General features: G+C 40.8%; 2 protein-coding genes and 1 long non-coding RNA gene across 9 annotated transcripts in view; 1 reads left to right on the top strand and 2 right to left on the bottom strand.

The window, feature by feature from the left end:
• Positions 1 to 3,958, bottom strand: part of LOC106590415 (uncharacterized) — a 4,992-nt gene extending 1,034 nt beyond the window's left edge. The window contains exons 1-6 of the long non-coding RNA XR_006762744.1: positions 3,864 to 3,958; positions 2,480 to 2,541; positions 2,205 to 2,254; positions 1,824 to 1,992; positions 326 to 485; positions 35 to 85 (exon numbers count right to left, since the gene is read on the bottom strand). This is a non-coding gene — a long non-coding RNA (uncharacterized lncRNA). The remainder of the gene's footprint in view (positions 1 to 34; positions 86 to 325; positions 486 to 1,823; positions 1,993 to 2,204; positions 2,255 to 2,479; positions 2,542 to 3,863) is intronic.
• Positions 1 to 9,190, top strand: part of mcmdc2 (minichromosome maintenance domain containing 2) — an 18,079-nt gene extending 8,889 nt beyond the window's left edge. For both annotated transcript variants that reach the window (XM_014181388.2, XM_014181386.2), the window contains exon 14: positions 9,083 to 9,190. The gene's annotated coding sequence lies outside the window, so the exon portion shown is untranslated. The remainder of the gene's footprint in view (positions 1 to 9,082) is intronic.
• LOC106590412 (transcription factor 24) lies at positions 7,799 to 21,389 on the bottom strand. 6 transcript variants are annotated; one of them, XM_014181413.2, is made up of 11 exons: positions 21,056 to 21,389; positions 20,475 to 20,546; positions 19,291 to 19,498; positions 18,896 to 19,026; positions 18,126 to 18,240; positions 16,217 to 16,320; positions 14,592 to 16,024; positions 14,447 to 14,470; positions 14,019 to 14,151; positions 8,989 to 9,451; positions 7,799 to 8,430 (listed from the first exon to the last, which is right to left on the bottom strand). In XM_014181413.2, exons 9-11 carry the CDS (start codon positions 14,141 to 14,143, stop codon positions 8,323 to 8,325), a joined length of 696 nt encoding a protein of 231 aa, XP_014036888.1. In that variant the 5' UTR covers positions 14,144 to 14,151; positions 14,447 to 14,470; positions 14,592 to 16,024; positions 16,217 to 16,320; positions 18,126 to 18,240; positions 18,896 to 19,026; positions 19,291 to 19,498; positions 20,475 to 20,546; positions 21,056 to 21,389; the 3' UTR covers positions 7,799 to 8,322. The 6 variants fall into 6 exon arrangements, 4 of the variants coding, with proteins under 4 accessions (XP_014036888.1, XP_014036886.1, XP_045567004.1 ...); XM_014181411.2 differs by lacking the exon at positions 14,447 to 14,470 and having other exon boundaries at positions 14,592 to 14,615; positions 15,614 to 16,024; XM_045711048.1 differs by lacking the exon at positions 14,447 to 14,470 and having other exon boundaries at positions 14,502 to 16,024.

Below are 21,389 nucleotides of genomic sequence, written 5' to 3'. Positions count from 1 at the left end.
CTCAGATAAATAAAAAACATTTTATTTTACTCACCACAGGGCAAGATTTACATCAGTCTTCAATATACATCCTGGCCCATTAACTCTACGAAAGAACAGAAACTTATTAAAATGATAATTTGATAGACAATGTAAAATCTCAGAATACTGGTAGTTCAGTTAGTCACATTGTCAGCACCCCAATAATGGTCTTATGGGTAAAAGGCAAAAATTATAACTCATCACAACATTAACCGAAGTGAAAACATTTCAAACAGCCAAAGTGGGCTGGTTGTATACTAGTTGGTTAATGCCAGTGGAAAAGGAAGGTATAGGCCTTACTCACCAAAAACAAGATGTAGATCGCGTGTCAAACTCATTGCACGAAGGGCCGAGTGTATGCAGGTTTTCGCTGCTCCCTGTACTCGATTGATGAGTTAAGGTCACTCCATCACCTGGCTGTCTAAGCCTTAACCTGTTAGGGCTAGGGGGCAGCATTTGCACGTCTGGATAAAAAAAATGTACCCGATTTAATCTGGTTACTAATCCTACCCAGTAACTAGAATATGCATATACTTATTATACATGGATAGAAAACACTCTAACGTTTCTAAAACTGTTTGAATGGTGTCTGTGAGTATAACAGAACTCATTTGGCAGGCAAAACCCTGAGACATTTTCTGACAGGAAGTGGATACCTGATGTGTTGTATTGACTTTAAACCTATCCCATTGAAAAACACAGGGGCTGAGGAATATTTTGGCACTTCCTATTGCTTCCACTAGATGTCACCAGCCTTTACAAAGTGTTTTGAGTCTTCTGGAGGGAGATCTGACCGAACAAGAGCCATGGAACGATGATGTCCCATTAGACACCTGGCGCGCGAGTTCATGTTGGGTACCCTCGTTCCAATACGTTATAAAAGAGTATGCATTCGTCCACCTTGAATATTATTCATGTTCTGGTTAAAAAAGGCCCTAATGATTTATGCTATACAACGTTTGACATGTTTGAACGAACGTAAATATATTTTTTCCCCTCTTTCATGACGAGAAGTCCGGCTGGCTTAGATCATGTGCTAACAAGACGGAGATTTTTGGACATAAATGATGAGCTTTTTTGAACAAAACTACATTCGTTATGGACCTGTGATACCTGGAAGTGACATCTGATGAAGAGAATCAAAGGTAATGGATTATTTACATAGTATTTTATTGATCTCCCCAACATGACGTCTAGTCTGTATCGCAACGCGTATTTTTCTGGGCGCAGTGCTCAGATTATTGCAAAGTGTGATTTCCCAGTAAGGTTATTTTTAAATCTGGCAAGTTGATTGCGTTCAAGAGATGTAAATCTATAATTCTTTAAATGACAATATAATATTTTACCAATGTTTTCTAATTTTAATTATTTAATTTGTGACGCTGACTTGACTGCCGGTTATTGGAGGGAAACGATTTCCTCAACATCAATGCCATAGTAAAACGCTGTTTTTGGATATAAATATGAACTTGATAGAACTAAAAATGCATGCATTGTCTAACATAATGTCCTAGGAGTGTCATCTGATGGAGATTGTAAAAGGTTAGTGCATCATTTTAGCTGGTTTTATGGTTTTGGTGACCCTGTCTTTGACTTGACAAAACATTACACACAACTCTTGTAAATGTACTGTCCTAACATACTCTAAATTTATGCTTTCGCCGTAAAACCTTTTTGAAATCGTAAAACGTGGTTAGATTAAGGAGATGTTTATCTTTCAAAGGGTGTAAAATAGTTGTATGTTTGAAAAATTTGAATTTTGACATTTATTTGGATTCAAATTTGCCGCTCTTGAAATGCACCTGCTGTTGATGGAGTGCACCACGGGTGGCACGCTAGCGTCCCACCTAGCCCATAGAGGTTAACTGAAAGAAACTCAAAACCCGCAGACACTAGGCTCTATGGAATGAGTGACACCCCTGATGTAGATCTCTTCAATAGCGTGTTCAGTACCCTGCCAGCCAATCAAATCTGTGGGAGAAAAACATTGTTATACTGATGATCATTGGTCTCCAATCGAGAGGTTGTGGGTTGAAATGGTGAATAATGCTGGTAGTTCAGTTAGTCACAGTCTCAACACCCCAATTTAGTCAGATGGGTAAACGGCAAATGTGTGAAGTCATCACAATACCAGCAGAACAACCGACTAGCAGAGCATAGCTTATAGTTAGTAATGAACTCACCTCAGTACACTACTGGCATAGCCAGCACCATCTGTCCCCAAAAGACAAACCTGTGAAAAAACAAAAATAATAAATCAAATTTGACTGACAGTTGTGGTATGGTCAGTGTTGTGATTATACTGGTAGTTCAGTTAGTTAGTCTCAGCAACCCAATTTAGTCAGATGGGTAAACGGCAAAAATGATAACTCATCACAACTCCAGTATTGTCAGAACAGAAAAGCATAGCGAATTCTAGGCCTTTTAATAAACCCTGGTTTAAGAATGGACGACTCACTCCAGTACAACAAAGGATGTATGCGTGTCTGGAACCTTCAACCCCCTTCAAGTCCATGAAAGCTGTAAGAGAAATACATAAAACCTGAAGTGAAATTCCTGCTGCTGTATATTTAAAAACACTTCCGTCAGCCTACACAGCTGTCGAGTTTGCCAGATTCAAGGTTCTGCTAATTCTGGGATTCAGATAGCACACAACTCTACTGCTCAGATGTTAAGAGCCACATTCAGATCTATGGGAAGCATTCTGCACTTTGAAAAAGTCTGAGTGACATCCAAAAATAGTACTCCCAAGTAATTGCCATGTAACTGGTGTGGCACTATTGGTTTTTATCTTGCATTGATAAGCTGTACTGAAGGAATAGCCAATGCACTCAGAACAACTAGACAGCTAAAATGACTAATGAACTTAGGGTCAGGGGGCACATTTAACACAGCTTGGGAGTATTGCACAATGAAAGCCCACACTGCAGCCTTTCCAAGGAAGGTTCAACAGCAGATCACGACCTTAACCAAAACCTTTACTCCTTTGAGACGTCCAAAGTCGAGACTCCTCAATGAAGTCATTGCGAAGACAATTAACAGACCACCATGGTATCCGATGATCGGTGACCAGAGCAGGTGTGCAGTAACCTAACTAACAATAGGGGCCAAAATGACAAAGGGTCCATTTATCATCGGATCTGGGACAAGCAGCTGACAGTATGATTTATTACAATACTGCTGGGACATTTAGGCCCAAATACACCGTTCGATGAGTCATGATTTATTTTTGACAATGGGCCCATTCCATTCACACATGATACTAAGATCCAAGAGTAAAACGTCAACTTATTTTGGTAAAATTATCCATAGTATGTGATTGCCAAAAGACCACATGCACCGACAAAAGTGCCTTAAATGTCTGCACCAATTTGAGCATAAACATGAGGGGGGAGTGGTTAATTAGCAAACTAAATTAATGATTATTAAAGAATTAAATAATCAGCTGCATCCTTCGCCAGACAATATGCATACATTACCAGTCTCTCGCCTACCCTAGCGCTAACTACATTATGGCCACGCCAGCTTGCCAACTCTCGTGGTCAGTGGCATTGATTCGTGGCCCTCGAGCGCAGTGCACCAGTAGCAAGGAAACGGTTTGCTTACTAACCTAGTCAATACAATTGTATCATTGAAACAGGACGATTACATTACAGAAAACTACGTAAATTATTTCGAATCCATTTTTAGAGGGATGGATATAATCCTTATTTTGACTGCGGAAACGTTACATTCAGGTTAGCTACTATTGCTAGTGTTCTGGTATTTTATATAGCTAGCTAAAACACAAATGTGCATTATTTTTGAATAAAACCGACTGCCCAATGTTATTAGCCACCTACCTGTCGAATGAACGGGGAATTCAACAAGTTGTTGCTCATAAAAACAATATTGGTGCGAGCGCATACAAACTCCATGTGTCCTCCTTCGTTGTTCTTCCAGAAAGAAAGATAAGACTTCCTGCTTCATCGTTATTGGCATGCGCAGTCTGAGCTCACATCACGCAGGCAACTAGCAAAAACACACTACAAAGTTTTACCTATTATTAACATTTACATTTTAGTCATTTAGCAGACGCTCTTATCCAGAGCGACTTACAGTAGTGAATGCATACATTTCATACATTTAATTTAATTTCATGCATTTAAAAAAAAAATAGGTCTATCTTATAACTTTTGAAAACGGTGTTTTAATTGTATTTGTGTTTTGGCAATTTTGCATTTGAATTAAAGGTCCAATGCAGCCGTTTTGATCTCATTATCAAATAATTTCTGGGTAACAACAAGTTTTCAATTAATATTTTCAAAAAGATGGCTTAGCAAATAGCAATTTCTCAAACAAATAGTTTTTCTATGACTGTCTGGGAGTGGTCTGAGTGGGGAGGGGAAAGGTGAAAAAAAAGCTGTTATTGGCCGAGAGGTTTGGAACTCTCTTTCTTATTGGTCTATTAACTGTCAGGCAGGCCAAAACTTCATCCCACCAAAACAGGCAGAAATGTCAGGCAGTCTTTTAAAACAGCTCTTACACTAAAAGGGCTTTATCATCGTAGTGTGGAAATACACACTCAGTGGCCAGTTTATTAGACACACCACCCCGTTCATGAAAACGGTTCGCTCCTACAGACAGTGAATCACATGGCCGTGGCTTGCTTTATAAAGCAGGCAGGCAGGCATCGAGGCATTTGGTTACTGTTTCGATTAAACGTTACAATGGGGAAAACGTGTGACCTAAGCGACTTCGAGTGTGGTATGATCGTCGGTGCCAGGCGCGCCGGTTCCAGTATCTAAGAAACGGACGTCCCCCTGGGCTTGTCATACACGGCAGTGTCTAGGGTTTACCGATAATGGTACGACAAACAAAAAAACTTCCAGTCAGCGGCAGTCCTGTGGGCGGAAACAGCTCGTTGATAAGAGAGGTCGGAGGAGAATGGCAAGAATCGTACAAGCTCACAGGCGGGCCACAAAGAGGCAAATAACGGCGCAGTACGACAGTGGTGTGCAGAATGGCATCTCGGTGCACACAACTCGTCGGCCCTTTTCACGGATGGACTTTTGCAGCAGACAACCACACCGGGTTCCACTCCTATCAGCTAAAAACAAGAAGAAGCGGCTCCAGTGGGCACGCCACCACCAACACTGGACAATTGAGTAGTGGAAAAACATCGTCTGGTCCGATTAATCCCGGTTCCTGTTGCGTCATGCTGAAGGCAGTCAGGATTTGATGTAAACAGCACGAGACCATGGCCCCATCCTGCCTAGTGTCATCGGTACAGGCTGATGGCAGTGGTGTAGTGGTGTGGGGGATGTTATCCTGGCACACGTTAGGTCCCATGACACCAATTGTAGCAAATTGTATCAATTGTACCTTGAAACCAAACATTTGAACGTTTCTGACACCTTGTAGAATCCATTCCCCTGAAGAATTCAGGCTGTTCTGGAGGCAAAGGGGGTCCAACCCGATACTATACTGAAAAATATATATAAATGTAACATGCAACAATTCCAATGATTATACTGAGTTACAGTTCTTCTCCTGTTTTTTTCTAGTATTACATTGTTACTGATTATTGCATTGTTGGGTTTTGAGTTTGCAAGAAAGGCATTTCACTGTACTTGTGCATGTGACATTAAAACTTGAAATCAGTCAATTGAAATAAATCTATGGATTTCACATGATTTGGCAGGTACGCAGCCATGGGAGCGCATAGGCCAATCAGAATGAATTTTTCCCCACTAAAGGGCTTTATTACAGACAGAAATACTCCTCGGTTTCATCAGCAGGTGAAGAAGCTGAATGTGGAGGTCCTGGGCTGGCGTGTTTACACATGGTCTGTGGTTGTACATTCTGCCAAATTCTCTAAAACGACATTGGAGGCGGCTTATGGTAAAGAAATTAACATTAAAATCTCTGGCAACAGTTCTGGTGAACATTCCTGCAGTCTGCATGCCAATTGCACGCTCCCTCAAAACCTGAGACATCTGTGGCATTGTGTTGTGACAACTGCATTTTTAAAAATGATTATACGAGCACAAGGTGCACCTGTGTAATGATCATGCTGTTTAATCAGCTTCTTAATATGCCACACCTGTCAGGTGGATGGATTATCTTGGCAAAGGTAAAGATTTTATTTGACTGGGCAGGGGCGCAGCCATGCGTTGGCCTGGGAGGGAATAGGTCCACCCACTGGGGAGCCAGGCCCAGCCAGTCAGAATGAGTTTTTGATCACAAAAGGGCTTTATTACATACATGTTTCATCAGCTGTCTGGATGGCTAATCTCAGACGATCACGCAGGTGAGGTTACACATGGTCTGAGGTTGTGAGGCTGGTTGGACGCACTGCTAAATTCTCCAAAACGATGGAGCGAAATGAACATTGAATTATCTGGCAACAGCTCTGGTGGATATTCCTGCAGTCAGCATGCCAATTCCACGCTCCCTCAACTTGAGACATCCGTGGCATTGTGTTGTGACAACTGCACCTTTTGTGTTTTAAAAAAAATCCCCAGCACAAGGTGCACCTGTGTAATGTGCATGCTGTTTAATCAGCTTCTTGATATGCCACACCTGTCAGGTGGATAGATTGTCTTGGCAAAAGAGAAATGTTCACTAACAGGGATGTAAACAAATTGGTGCACAAAATTTGAGAGAAATAAACTTTTTGTGCGTATGGACATTTTCTGGGATCTTTTAATTCAGCTCATGAAACATGGGGCCAACACTTTACATGTTGTGTTTATATTTTTGTTCAGTATAGATGGGTGTACCAAATAAACTGGCCACTGATTGTATGTAAAACACAGGGAAATCAATTGTTTTACTGCACTGGGCCTTTAAAACCATAACTATCAGTTTTTCTTTTGAATATTATGCTAAGTCTCCAATTTGCACATTTCAGCAGTGTAAGTGTCTGAGTAGGCTGCATAAACGTGCACTTTCTAAATTGATCTCTGACCATTCGATTTCAACTTCATAATGCCAGAATTATCTCAAAAGTTATGCTATAGTTTGACGGGATAGTTCGGGATTTTGGCAATGAGGCCCTTTATCGATTTCCCCTACTAGCTGTTCCCATAGACTTCCAGTAGTTAACAATTGCGCTAACGGTAGTTGGCAGCTTACTTAAAACTGAACACAGAGACATAAAAATTATATCCAGTTCATCTAATTGCCCAAATCCCGAACTTTCCCTTTAATAGAAGTGGCCTCTTGCCGAGGTCAAATCATGACTTCAGTGATCTTCAGGTCGGGACGTCCGAGCTCTAGAAGAGGCCCGACTTCCCGAGTTGGAATTCGGAGTTGGATAACGTTCAAATCGATTTCCCAGTCAGAGCTAGTTTTTTCCGAGTTCCCAATTGTTTTGAACGCACTGAAGTCGGAATTCAGTGATTTCCGAGTTCCAGTTCCGAGTTCCCATTGTTTTGAAAGCGGCATCTAGACACACTATACACCACACTGAAAGAGACACTGCCATTTTGAATAGGCTTAGGGCCTATAATACATTACACAGTATGTGCCTTGAAATGGATTAACATTTATTGTAATGAGTTTGTTGTGGTTGCAAAATTGTGCATTTGTGTAAAATATATATCTGACTGCACATACATGCAAAAAATGGCATATTTCCAAAGAATGTCAACTCATAATTCCCTTTTTAGGTAAATAATAAAATTGAATCCCTCTTGATTGTTAAGAGATAAAGCTTGTCTTAAATTACAGAACATTATTATTTAGGCCACTTAAAACAAATACATCTCAGTAAAATTATTTACAACCGATGGAGTGGGAGACATGTCTTATTTCTATTTCTCAAGTCATTATCAAAAAAACATAATTACAACCATTTACGTAATAAAAAAAGATGAAGAGGCTGACAGATCACTTCACATGACAGATGTTAAGTTATTCACACATGCATTTAGTGCGAATGTTCATTACACCGCATACGGAATTTCTAAAAAGCATACACACGTTAATAATATCTCCAACAGGCACAGAACAGCAGAAAGCAGAGCAGAAACACAGCATGGCCAAAATAAGAGCAACAATATTCAGGCTTTCTCAGATTTTATATACATAATATATTAATTTACAATGTGTTCCTACTATTGAAAGAGTCGTGACTGTCTCCTTTACACGAAAATACTGAAGTCAAAAGCAGTTGTTTGATAAATAAAAATAATAAGCACTGTAAGACGACGAATCTCCTGTCCATTTCATAAGTCCTCATGGGTGGATGTAGCTGAAAGAGTCGTACTAATTAATGCTCGTCTAAATTACAAGTCCCTTATGCAGTGGATAGATTTATGTCTGCGAGGTTGACGATGATGCGCCTTGATTTTCTGTCTGTTTTGAATTGTTCAGAAACTGACCGCTGGCGCCGACGTATAACCTGGATCGCATTGGCCACTTCTGTTGAGATAAAAAGAGAACAAATGATTTAGGGAGTGCAGTTAACTGATTTCATTGCACCTGAAAATAGAATTAATAAAATGAAGAAACAAATATGTTGCTAAGTTTATTTTAAGTCATTCTTCAGTTGAACACACACACATTACATTAAGCAATATATTTAATTTAAATGTTTAATTGCATTTTTACATTTACATTTTAGTCATTTAACAGACGCTCTTATCCAGAGCGACTTACAATTGAACACAATTTATGGTGCAAATTGGTGCTTTCAATTACCCATAATAGCCATTCCTCTCTATATAATTTTATTAAGCATAATAGGAAGACTACTCATTTTAAAGATCTGTGTAATATAAAAAGTTGTGCAATGATGGCTAAATGCATTTTATGCACGCATGATTGATTATTGTTAGCTAACTATTTTTTTATTATCACTTTTTTTCTATTATGTGGTATATTGAATAGAGCTGACACAATTATGACACACTTTGTCAGGTTAGTTTCAAATGGAATTTCGATATCAATTCAACGTCAAAATGTATTGGGCCTACTTACTTTCACAGGGTGCAGGTAACCTTCACCTTTCAGCGAGTGTAAGGCCTCTGTTTGTCTATTGCTCTCTCCCTCCTCCATCCCCTCCTCTTGCAAGGTCCGAGTCAGATGGGCAATATAAGTGGTGGCCAAAATCAACACGTCGAGCTTGGACAGTTTTGTGTCCGGTGGCACCGACGGAAGAGTCCTCTGTAGCTCCAGGAATGCGCTTCTCAGGGTCTGCACTCGACTCCTCTCCCGCGCTGCGTTGGCTGCTGCCGGCCGCCCTCTGCCACCGAGCCCACCAGCCTGGACCACCCTGGAGTGCTGCAGGGCCCCCGGACGCCGACTGTCGGTGGTCAGCATGTCAGGACTGGGGCTGGAGCTGGGGCTAGATGTGGGACTCTCATCCATAACTGTCACTGGGCCATTTCCACTATCCATGCGGATCGTCTGTCTTCCAACCATATAGGGAGCACTTATAAACCTGACGGGTAACATATGTCTTGTTGATGAATGTACATTTTCCCTTGCCTATTACATTAAAAAAACTGAAAATGCCAAGATTGTAATTGAAATATAACAAGTTCTGTATTTTATAATAAGCCTACATTAGCCTACAGAAATAGTACAAGTTTATGTAGGTATATTGACCAGTGTGCGCAAATGCATTGAAATGATCTGCAACAGGCCAAGTTAGTTGCTGAACATAAATTAAGGCAGGCATATCAAATCCTCATCCTTGTCTTGAACTGTGTGCATTCTGAACTTGTGTATAAACATGCCGTTGAATATTTAGGCCTTTTCAAAAAGATTAATGGTAAAATAGTACTGCAACAAATTCTGTATCCAATTAAGCCTATTGAGTAAACTTAAATTTGCAATACCCATATAAAGTATTCATTGCGCATATAGGCAACATGTACTTAATCAACATGCCATAACAACATTACTAAATTGTTGTGAAGAATGTCAATCAAATATCAAATATAATCGTGTGTTATTGTTCCTTCATTATTGCAATAAAGCATTTGAAAAAGAATCATAGTGAGACCCACGTGGGTTAACCTTGACCTAAGGCGGCTGCTTTCCCAAGTTCAATTTGACATAAGAATGTGAAACATATAATAAATAGTTCTATGGCAATTGCATCATTATTTGGTGTGGTGCAGACTCATGTAAATAATACCAATTATCGTGCACGTTCCATCACCATCATTAAATATGTTTACATAACTGACTGTGCTTGATGGTGATGCTGTTATCAAGAAATCAAAACACCTCATAACCCTCTGAAAATAATATTACTTTGAATGTATTCCAAGCCATGTCGTCTATGAAAATAAGGAGAACTTACCTTCAAATTTCCCCAAAAACGCCGTCTTGAGTAACGACATCAAGGCAATGCAGAGAGGTATCGTGCATCACACAGACTACACTGCTGCTACAATACGAGGTGGAGGAAAGTAGCCCTGCCGCTCCAAGTACAGATAATCTTTATAAAGAGGCGCGGCCGAGGAAAAAGGTGCGCAGTGGTCCGTGTCCATGCATGCTCACCTGAGTGTGTGCGTAAAACTCTCAGGAGCCTCTAATTTATTGGATACCCAAAGAGCTGACAACTCTTAGACTCCGGAGTAATTAATCATAAGCCCTTAAGACTGCCTGGCAGTGGGAGAGACTCTGCTCTTTCCCTTTCACAACTTGTTTCTGTCAGAGGGGAGAGGAGGGACCCCTTTTCAACACCAGAGGCAGCATTTTTTCTAGCGAACACCATTTTGGGGACGGTACCTCTCTCAAAACCACAAGTGAGCAAACCATGTATTTTTGTCATATTATGGTCACGTCAATAAAGTGGGGACATCTGTATTATTACGTTGATATGGGTCGTCAACTGGTATACCTGCCTTCCTACCCAAGTGCTCGGTCACTGCTTTGCTTTCTAAAGGCTTCAAGGGGGCTATATCAGGTACATTCCCAAATAAACAGTCCCAAATATTTTGGTGCTAATGTTGCAGACGCCAATGGTTGCAGCAGACCATGATGACAAGATGACTAGAGGGTAAGGTGATATGCAAAATTGACTAATTGCCTGGGTGCCTTGAGTTGCAGGTAGAAAAATAGTCTGATTTCCATGAAACAGCTAGGGCTAATAAACAAACTTTGAACAATGCAATCAACACAGGCCTACATGAGGAAATACTTGCGACTCATAAATTAATCACTGATTTCCAGGGTCCGCAAACGGAGATGTCGGCAAATGAATGATTGCAATTATTCATAATATAGGCTATATCCTTAGACGGTTCTTAATAAACATTGTTTTTGTTAGGATGGAGTAACAGAATTGCTTCGGGGAGGACCACTAATTATGAGGCAGAGCAAAAAGGGTTAAGTAAGCTTCGTTCCCTAATTACCCCACATCTTTCAGGCTTTATACTTCGACATACTTTAAAAAGGCCATTTAGACGTGCGCAGGGAATTTAGACAGGGACTTATAGCATACAATAACCAACCCAATATTACTCCTCACTCGGCGAGGATTTGTTGTGTTGGTTGTGTTGTGTTGGAGGATTATTTCCACATTAAGAGAGAGGGACTGCAGGCAATATGCATTAGGTTATCACGCAATTAATATGTCCTTTGCTACCGCACGGCATGCTGTACCGATGCACGACTGGAACCAACAGGACCCTGAACAGCTTCTACCCCAAGCCACAAGGCTGCTAAATAGTTAGTTAAATCGTTAACCAAATAGCTTCCCAGACTACCTTCATTGACCCCGTTTGCAATTTTTTTTACTCATCACAACTGTTGCTGCAATACTGTTTACTAGCTCTCACTTTGTTATATGTACAGTACATATCTACCTCAATTACCTCGTACCCCTGCGCCTCTACGGTACACCATGTATATAGCCACGTTATCTTTACTCATTGTGTATTTATTATAACTTTTATTATTGCGTGTCATTACTTTCCTATTATTTCTCTATTTTCTCTCTGCATTGTTGGGAAGGGCCCGTTAGCAAGCATTTCACTGTTGTTCACGAAGCATGTGACGAATAACATTTGATTTGATGCTCTAAAATTACTTTTTTGTTTTTAATAAATGGTTGATCAATTAACCAAGGCTTCTGTTAAATGAAAACATTCACCATTTATTCTACAAGAATCTTATAAAATGACAATGGTGCGCAATCAAGTGCATATCTCCCGAGTGGCGCAGCGGTCTAAGGTACTGTGCTAGAGGCGTCACTACAGACACCCTGGTTCGAATCCAGGCTGTATCACAACCGGCCGTGATTGGGAGTCTCATAGGGCGGAGCACAATTGGCCCAGCGTCGTCCGGGTTTGCCCGGTATAGGCCGTCATTGTAAATAATAAGTTGTTCTAAACTAACTTGCCTAGTTAAATAAAGGTTAAATAAATATATATCTGACATCATTACATACCGTTGGTGTCCCACAAAACATGTCCTTTACACAACAGGAACAGACAAAATAGACTGCCGAAGACACCAGATAGTAACAACTCAAATTGAAGCTATTCCAAGTGATTTATTTGGAATAAAACAAATTCAGATTGGATTTATAAATGTGGATTTATTCGATATAGAGTTATGGGATGTAACTTCCCAAATTGGTGATGTTATTTGAAAAATCCAATAAATATTTTTTATCAAGTGAAATTGAGACTTCCCAGCATGGGGAATTCATAAATAAACACGTCGCGCTCTAACACTCCAAAATCCAGGTATTTTAAACATTCTTATCAAGTACACTTAGGTACACACAACAAACAGGCAAAACCAACTATCATTGATGTACAAAATATAAAAAAAACGAAACTACCTTTATTTACACTGCACAACATAATCAGAATAATTTGTCACTTTTCAACAGGGCAAATATTGGCGAGTATAATTTCAACAGACTCCATTGCCATGGGCAAAGAGTGCAGGTAGTAGATATACAGTATCATGCATAAAGTGCCTCTACCACAGTCCATCAGTCACTAACAGTGACAGACCCTAGGGTAGACTCCTTCCTAGTGAGATTTTCAGGGGTCAGGTCCGCTCCTGATGTTTGACGACAGCAGTGGTAGGCTGTGTGTTGTGTGCAAGGTAAGGGTCAGACGTGAGAGGGTCATCAGCGTGTGTGTGTGTGTGTTATCAGAGCTGGCATGTCTGTCTCACAGGCCTCAGACTTTCTTCAGGTTCCGTGGCCTGGGAGAACTGAGAGAAAGCTGACCAGATCATCAACCTCTTTAAATCATGTTTAAGTGTGATATGGTATGAAAAAGTATAAAACAATGTATATTGGATATTAAAGAGAAAGCCACTGTATGAAGTTTTTATATTGTACTGATGGTCAACCCCAGGCCGACAGAAAAGTGTTTATTTGCAACAACAACAAAAAAGCATTTGACAAATAGCAGGCCATTCGTCAAGCATGTATACAAAATGAAACAAACAGTTAAGTGAAACATGTTGATGTTTAAATCACTTATACCAACTAAATACACGTTCTTATTCAAACTGAGATATACATTTGGCTCTCATTTTTGTATGAATGAATGAATGAAGAAATGAATCAATTATCAAACATGGGTGGGAAGAGCCACTGTATTCTAAATCTGTCATATTGAACAGTCTAAAAACACTGAATGTTTCCACAATTTTGTGTCCCATATGGATGTATTAAAAAACGGTACTAATAAATGACCGAAGAGACCATTTAATTGATTGTATTGGTGACAGGCAATGATGATATCTTGATCTGAAACCTTTGCTGCTGCTGCCACTTTATCTTCCTACTTTTCCACTACTGTACTGTTACCCCTTTTATTAAAGGCCATTTTTGTTTCTTTTTGACCATTTTACATTTACAAAAAACACAGTAAGGTTACCCAGAAATGATTTTGAGATAAAAAAAATAAAAAACGACTGCATTGGAACTTTAATAAATATGCAACATCCAGCAAGTTTTTGACTCGTTCAATCTCTTTTTCATTAATGTTTCATATGGATGATAGGAATATAGATTGTTACGGTACCTCATTGCTGCGCTCTCCAGTTGTGAGTGTTCGGAGCGGACTTCCTGCTGGGTCGCCCCCTCCAGAGGATTCTTCTTGCCCAGGGTGTTGCCGTAGTTATAGTTGTATGAAGGATGTGGGCCCATGTGGAAGTCTGATGCAACACAAACAAAGTCACACACACACCTTGTCACAGTTCTGACAATACTTCGGGGACACACACAACAGGACCAAAGTAGGGACTGCGGTGCGGTGGACCTTAGAGAAAAGTGTATGGCGGTAACATGGGATATTCACTTTTTAAAGTTATGACAAAGTGAGTGTCTCTTAAATATTTGTAATAAGAGGTTCTTCATTACTGCTGTCAATAATATGGAGGTTTAAATATTTGTTCTGTATATCTCTATTATCAGAAGGATGCAAAAATATATAACAGTACATTATCTTACCAGTAAAGGTATAGGTGATCTGGCCTGTCAAAGATATAAGAGTAAATTCTCTTACCAGTAAAGGTATAGGTGATCTGGATATAACAGTACATTATCTTACCAGTAAAGTAATAAGTGATCTGGATATAACAGTACATTATCTTACCAGTAAAGGTATAGGTGATCTGGCCTGTCAAAGATATAAAAGTAAATTCTCTTACCAGTAAAGGGATAGGTGATCTGGATATAACAGTACATTATCTTACCAGTAAAGGGATAGGTGATCTGGATATAACAGTACATTATCTTACCAGTAAAGTAATAAGTGATCTGGATATAACAGTACATTATCTTACCAGTAAAGGGATAGGTGATCTGGCCTGTCAAAGATATAAAAGTAAATTCTCTTACCAGTAAAGGGATAGGTGATCTGGATATAACAGTACATTATCTTACCAGTAAAGTAATAAGTGATCTGGATATAACAGTAAATTATCTTACCAGTAAAGGGATAGGTGATCTGGATATAACAGTACATTCTCTTACCAGTAAAGGGATAGGTGATCTGGATATAACAGTACATTATCTTACCAGTAAAGTAATAAGTGATCTGGATATAACAGTAAATTATCTTACCAGTAAAGGGATAGGTGATCTGGATATAACAGTACATTATCTTACCAGTAAAGGAATAAGTGATCTGGATATAACAGTACATTATCTTACCAGTAAAGGGATAAGTGATCTGGATATAACAGTACATTATCTTACCAGTAAAGGGATAGGTGATCTGGATATAACAGTACATTATCTTACCAGTAAAGGTATAGGTGATCTGGATATAACAGTACATTATCTTACCAGTAAAGGGATAGTTGATCTGGATATAACAGTACATTATCTTACCAGTAAAGGTATAGGTGATCTGGATATAACTGTACATTATCTTACCAGTAAAGGAATAAGTGATCTGGATATAACAGTACATTATCTTACCAGTAAAGGGATAGTTGATCTGGATATAACAGTACATTATCTTACCAGTAAAGGGATAGGTGATCTGGATATAACTGTACATTATCTTACCAGTAAAGGGATAGGTGATCTGGCCGGTCATAAAGATATAACAGTACATTATCTTACCAGTAAAGGGATAGGTGATCTGGATATAACAGTACATTATCTTACCAGTAAAGGGATAGGTGATCTGGCCAGTCATAAAGATATAACAGTACATTATCTTACCAGTAAAGGAATAAGTGATCTGGATATAACAGTACATTATCTTACCAGTAAAGGAATAAGTGATCTGGATATAACAGTACATTATCTTACCAGTAAAGGGATAGGTGATCTGGATATAACAGTACATTATCTTACCAGTAAAGGTAAGGTGATCTGGATATAACAGTACATTATCTTACCAGTAAAGGTAAGGTGATCTGGATATAACAGTACATTATCTTACCAGTAAAGGTAAGGTGATCTGGCTGGTCTTCATGCTTTCATCTTTCCATTTTTTCTTGCCGTCTTTCGACGCTTTCCAGTTAATCAGGAACTGCCTGGACAACTCGTTAATTTCCTTCCCATCAAGTTCCTCTACAAAAACAATATTACTATCGTCTACAATTCATTTACGTACCATATGTGTTTTAGAGCTGATATATTTTCTGCAATTGTAGCGAATTAGGTCAAAGGCATCAGTTATTTGAAAGATCCTCATGTAAAATGCATAATACAATTCCTACGGTCATTTTGGTGGAGGTGCGCGGACAGCGGCCATTTACTCACCCAGTCATCAGCCTGTCTCTGTATTTTGGTTTGTGGCAGACAGTATTTCCACTCAAATCCATTCGATGCAGCAGAGGCCATTGACTAAACACCCCCTCTAAATCCTGAAAGCACACAAGATAAATACTTATGTTGAACATACTGTACTTACAAATGTATAGGGGTTGGACACTATATACCATTGTAGAGTCTCTGTACAGTCTTTACGTGACAAAGTGTGGAAACAAAGTGGCACTTTAACCTTTGAGGAAGTGAATATGGAGGACTCAAAAGTATTCATTTATAATGCATCTACAGACTGTACATTCAACAAAGTATAAGAAGTCATACAATGAATGTTATCAACAAACCACTCTCCAGTGGGAAAGTCATACTATCAGCAAAAACAACACGATTCAAAGGTTGTACTGCCAAGAGCAAAGTCCAAGAGAAAAGGTGCAAACAACACATCAGCTTGTTTTAATAAACAGTCGCTGGTGTCATGTGACTAATAAGCGTGTTGCCTGCCCCGCAGTGTATGTTTATCTAAAGGCACATTAATCCAAGCCTGGAAATATGAATACTCTCTGGACACGCTCTGATTGTTCATTGCCTTCCTGTCTCGGCCAAAGCGCTTCCACTTTTCCAGCCCGCGCTGCAATCAGTTCAGTGGGGACCCCTCGGCGCGGCGCGCTCCCAGGCTTTGATAAATGATCGTGTCAGGGCCGTCACTCACAAGGGCCCTGGCGAGGAGCGGTCCAGCGCCAAATTGCCCCCCACGCGGGGGTGCGAAGACTAGAGCAGCCTAGGCTGGATGAGCACTGTGCTGGGCTGCTGGGCCCTGGTTCCTCACTGGACTTAATGATTGGCCAGTTATGAACCTGTATTTGACCAGCACTTCGATTCCCCCGTCCTCTCTGGTCCTCGTGCGGTGCTAACAGCCTCGATAGATACCAGCCCATTTGTCACCCTGGCTGACTGCCTGTCATAATCTATTTTAAAAATCCATAATGCTTCCTGGGGATTCTGACCACACTGGGCTGAAGGAGGGATTGATCCTTCATGGTGCTGTCTTTGTAGGATCAATAGTGGCGAGGGGTTGTATAAATTAAAGGAGATATCCACTAAATATGAGAACATGAAAGCTCCCTCTGACACATGTACAGCAATTACCTGCAGAGGGTAATCTCCTCTTCTCAGTGGAATATCATTTATGTTGAGTGCCAATGTTACCCACACTAACAGTGTGCTTTCAATGCCACGTCCCAAAGTGACATTATAGTGTGGATCAAGAAATGGCTTTTCAAAATGATTCAGCCATCAAGCCTTTCAGATCCATAAAGAGAGATTTTATTCCCCCCCCTCAGAAGTGGAGCCTTGGGAACGCACAGCAGGTCGTTTTTCAAGGTCAACACAGCGAGCAGAAACCATATCTTTGCTTTTAATGAATCTCCCATCAAGTTCAGTGGTGCTGCTGGGGAGGAGGTATCAAATGCTGGACTCACAGAGAAAGAGGAAAAATCAGCCCCCTAAGGAGAGAAATTTGCGCTTGTTTTAAAGCTGTCAGCGAGGGCAGTCCTGGGGGACGAGGCCACTGATTTGTTGAATAATTCTGACCCTGTGCGAGTCGCAGAGACTGGGAACCTCTGGCGGGATTTGCAGGATTTGGTTCTTTAGCACTCTGCTCTCCATATCATTTCACACATCACTTACAGAGGGCAGCGCTGCTATGTTCATGTTACCCTGATCCGCTTATAGCGAGCATGTTGATTTTGATACACAACGCCACGCATAGTTGCTGTGATGTGGGTCATTATTTTGATCGCACAACATGCTCACAGTTTACACTTTTGTCACGTTGGTAAAGAGTAGAGTAAGTGGTGACTGGTATTAGTTCCATCAGTAGTAGCGCTTTCATGAGGAACCGTACCTGCATGTCCTGTAACTGGTTGTCTGCAGCAAAGAAATGTGTGTTTCTTTAGAACGGCAAGATCTCTGACATCATCTATGTTGTTCCTGTTGATATTCAAGACACCTAAAGATTCCTGCAAAGATAATCTACTTTGTAAATACAATGGCAAAACATTTGAACAACTACTTAAATAATATTTACAACCAGTATATATTATTGATCCTTGATTAACAGTGTAAAATGGTTCAATAGATTGCTTTGGTTCTATTAAATGCTGTTGTATTAAATACGCCTGTTCAAATTTGGTATTCATCTTAGTTTCAGTTCCTTTAACTGGAAGCATTGATAAAAAGCTGGAGCTCTTACATTTGCGCTGCAATTTCTTTAATTATCAAAATAAACAAGAATGTGAGATTTGCAGTTTGTTTAACCAGAGTCTAAGGAGTAAACAGCCCTGGTTGATCTGTGAGACCAGAAAGTGCCACAGAGCTCTCTTTAACATCATCAAACTCAGCACAATACCGCTTTTACAGGGACCAGTTTCCTTACGGAAATCAGAGACCTTTTCCAGACAAGGACATAATACAGATTGTGAACATATACATATGGTCCGATTGCTCAGAGATGGAAATTATGACATTACCGATAAAGAGCAACATGAGATCAATGGTGGAATCCTGGTGCACAGGCACAACCTGCATTTCAATTGTGGTGTGAAATGAGCTGAAACAATCTCCTTTACTGTAGGATGTGGTTGGTGATGTAGTTGGTTTGTTATTGGGTCTTACAGCGAGGGAGAAGAGAGTCCTGGGGTCAAAGAGTAGCTTCTCCCCACTGGGCAGTCTCTGGCCCTCCAGGTAGAGCATCTTCAGCTCCTCTAACCCCCCCCATCACCATGATGCTTTTTCCCTCCAGGTAGCTGATATGGCACAGAGAGAGACACACACAAACATAAGATTGAGATGTACACACATGCACGGAAAGAAAGATCCACGAATGGAGAAACAGATGAACGTATCGCCAAAGCTTTAACACAGACGGCAAACATTTAAACTGGATACATAGGACAAGCTCCTACTCACAGTTTGGAGGGCTTCTGCGCATTAGAAGCTAAAAGAGAGAAGCACAGAAACAAAACATAGCTGGCCTATATTCATTTTGGTAACTGTAGTATCGTACTTACAATGTCCTCTATGTTCTTGTTAGAGAAGTTCAGGTGAGTGAGTTTGAGGTACTGTGGGAGTGAGTAGCTTCTCTTGTTTTTCAAATCGTAGCTGGATTTGGCAATCAGATCCATAGTGAGGCGGACCATGATGGCTCGTCAGACCCTGCCTCAGAGTGGATGCTTTTCAGCTTCAGCCAAGCGTTCACAGAACAACCACCAGAAACGTCTGAAAAAGGGAAGTGAATAAGCTGTAAAGAGTAAAGTCAAAGGAAATGAAATGTCATTGAAGTCTTTCCACAAATAAGTAACTATATGACAGATACAAAAATATATTACCTCAATGAAATATTTTAGACTTTAAGAGCTCATTAAAGTAAAGAGGGATATAAATAGGCCTAAATGAAACCTATTCCCCAAGCAGGCCATCTATTCCCAGAGCAGGCCATCTATTCCCCGAGCAGGCCATCTATTCCCCGAGCAGGCCATCTATTCCCCGAGCAGGCCATCTATTCCCCGAGCAGGCCATCTATTCCCCGAGCAGGCCATCTATTCCCAGAGCAGGCCATCTATTCCCAGAGCAGGCCATCTATTCCCCGAGCAGGCCATCTATTCCCCGAGCAGGCCATCTATTCCCCAAGCAGGCCATCTATTCCCCAAGCAGGCCATCTATTCCCCAAGCAGGCCATCTATTCCTAGAGCAGGCCATCTATTCCCCGAGCAGGCCATCTATTCCCCGAGCAGGCCATCTATTCCCAGAGCAGGCCATCTATTCCCAGAGCAGGCCATCTATTCCCCGAGCAGGCCATCTATTCCCCGAGCAGGCCATCTATTCCCCGAGCAGGCCATCTATTCCCCGAGCAGGCCATCTATTCCCCGAGCAGGCCATCTATTCCCAGAGCAGGCCATCTATTCCCCGAGCAGGCCATCTATTCCCCGAGCAGGCCATCTATTCCCCGAGCAGGACATCTATTCCCCGAGCAGGCCATCTATTCCCCGAGCAGGATATCTATTCCCAGAGCAGGCCATCTATTCCCCGAGCAGGCCATCTATTCCCCGAGCAGGCTATCTATTCCCCGAGCAGGCCTGCTGACACCCCAGGGGTTTGTTTATTAGCTAGACCCTGAGACCAGATCTAAATGTGCATGTGATTTTCTCTCTCTCAATGAAGACATCGAGAAGTATAGATGTCCTTCTCTGCTCACCAGTCACAATCCCTCATGAGCAAGGCTTTACTCCTTTTACACTTCTGCCTCAGTTCCAGTATGCACACACTTCTGTTGAGAAACACACACACACTCCTGTTGAGAAACACACACACACACACACACACACACACACACACACACACACACACACACACACACACACACACACACACACACACACACAGACACACACAGACAGAGAGACAACAAGTATTTTCTAAACCTGATCTCAGGGCACGAGCCGAGGCAGAGTTGACATGAATGGAGGGCCTTTGATCGATTGAGATGAGATCTCCCGTGGGCAGCAACCAGATCAGTGTAGCCCTCGGGACTCGACGGACAGCAGTTAATCATGTGCAAAACTGACACTAACACTAGCAGCAGTTAACTTACAGGATAAATTCAAGGCCACATTCATTCACATATTTTCTGTAGTAACTACTAACGTTAGCTAGCAAGCTAGGCATAAATAAACAACAAGCTAGCAATGCAGGCTAGCTAAACGTTAGGCTGTCAACAAAGCTGTCAGCGCTAGCCATCAAAAAATAAACTTGCAAAGTAAATACAACTCTAGCTACCTCTGTAGTATATGCACGTGTCCTCCTTGTAATGTTATGATAAAGAGACTAAAGACGCGAGATGAGATGAATAAATTCACCCTCGTGTGGTCTGTGGATATCCTTGTTGGAATGATTGCCATGGGGACAACGCGCCAAAGCTGCGTAAAGTACTTCTTCTTCTATATGTTTTTATGGCATACCACAACTAATTTGCCGCCCAGTGATCAAATATATCCTTTCCTATGCAATAAAAATATGAAACGGAAATGTTTCTTTCCTTCTATTATCTTGAGTAGGCTAATTAACAACCATGGATTTAGTTGAGATTTTCGAGCACGAGCTGTTTACACCT

Source organism: Salmo salar, chromosome ssa29 (genome assembly GCF_905237065.1).
Source record: "Salmo salar chromosome ssa29, Ssal_v3.1, whole genome shotgun sequence".
Classification (NCBI taxonomy): Eukaryota; Metazoa; Chordata; class Actinopteri; order Salmoniformes; family Salmonidae; genus Salmo; species Salmo salar.
The sequence above is the reverse complement of the archived record's forward strand: the minus strand, read 5'-3'. Positions and strand labels throughout refer to the sequence as shown.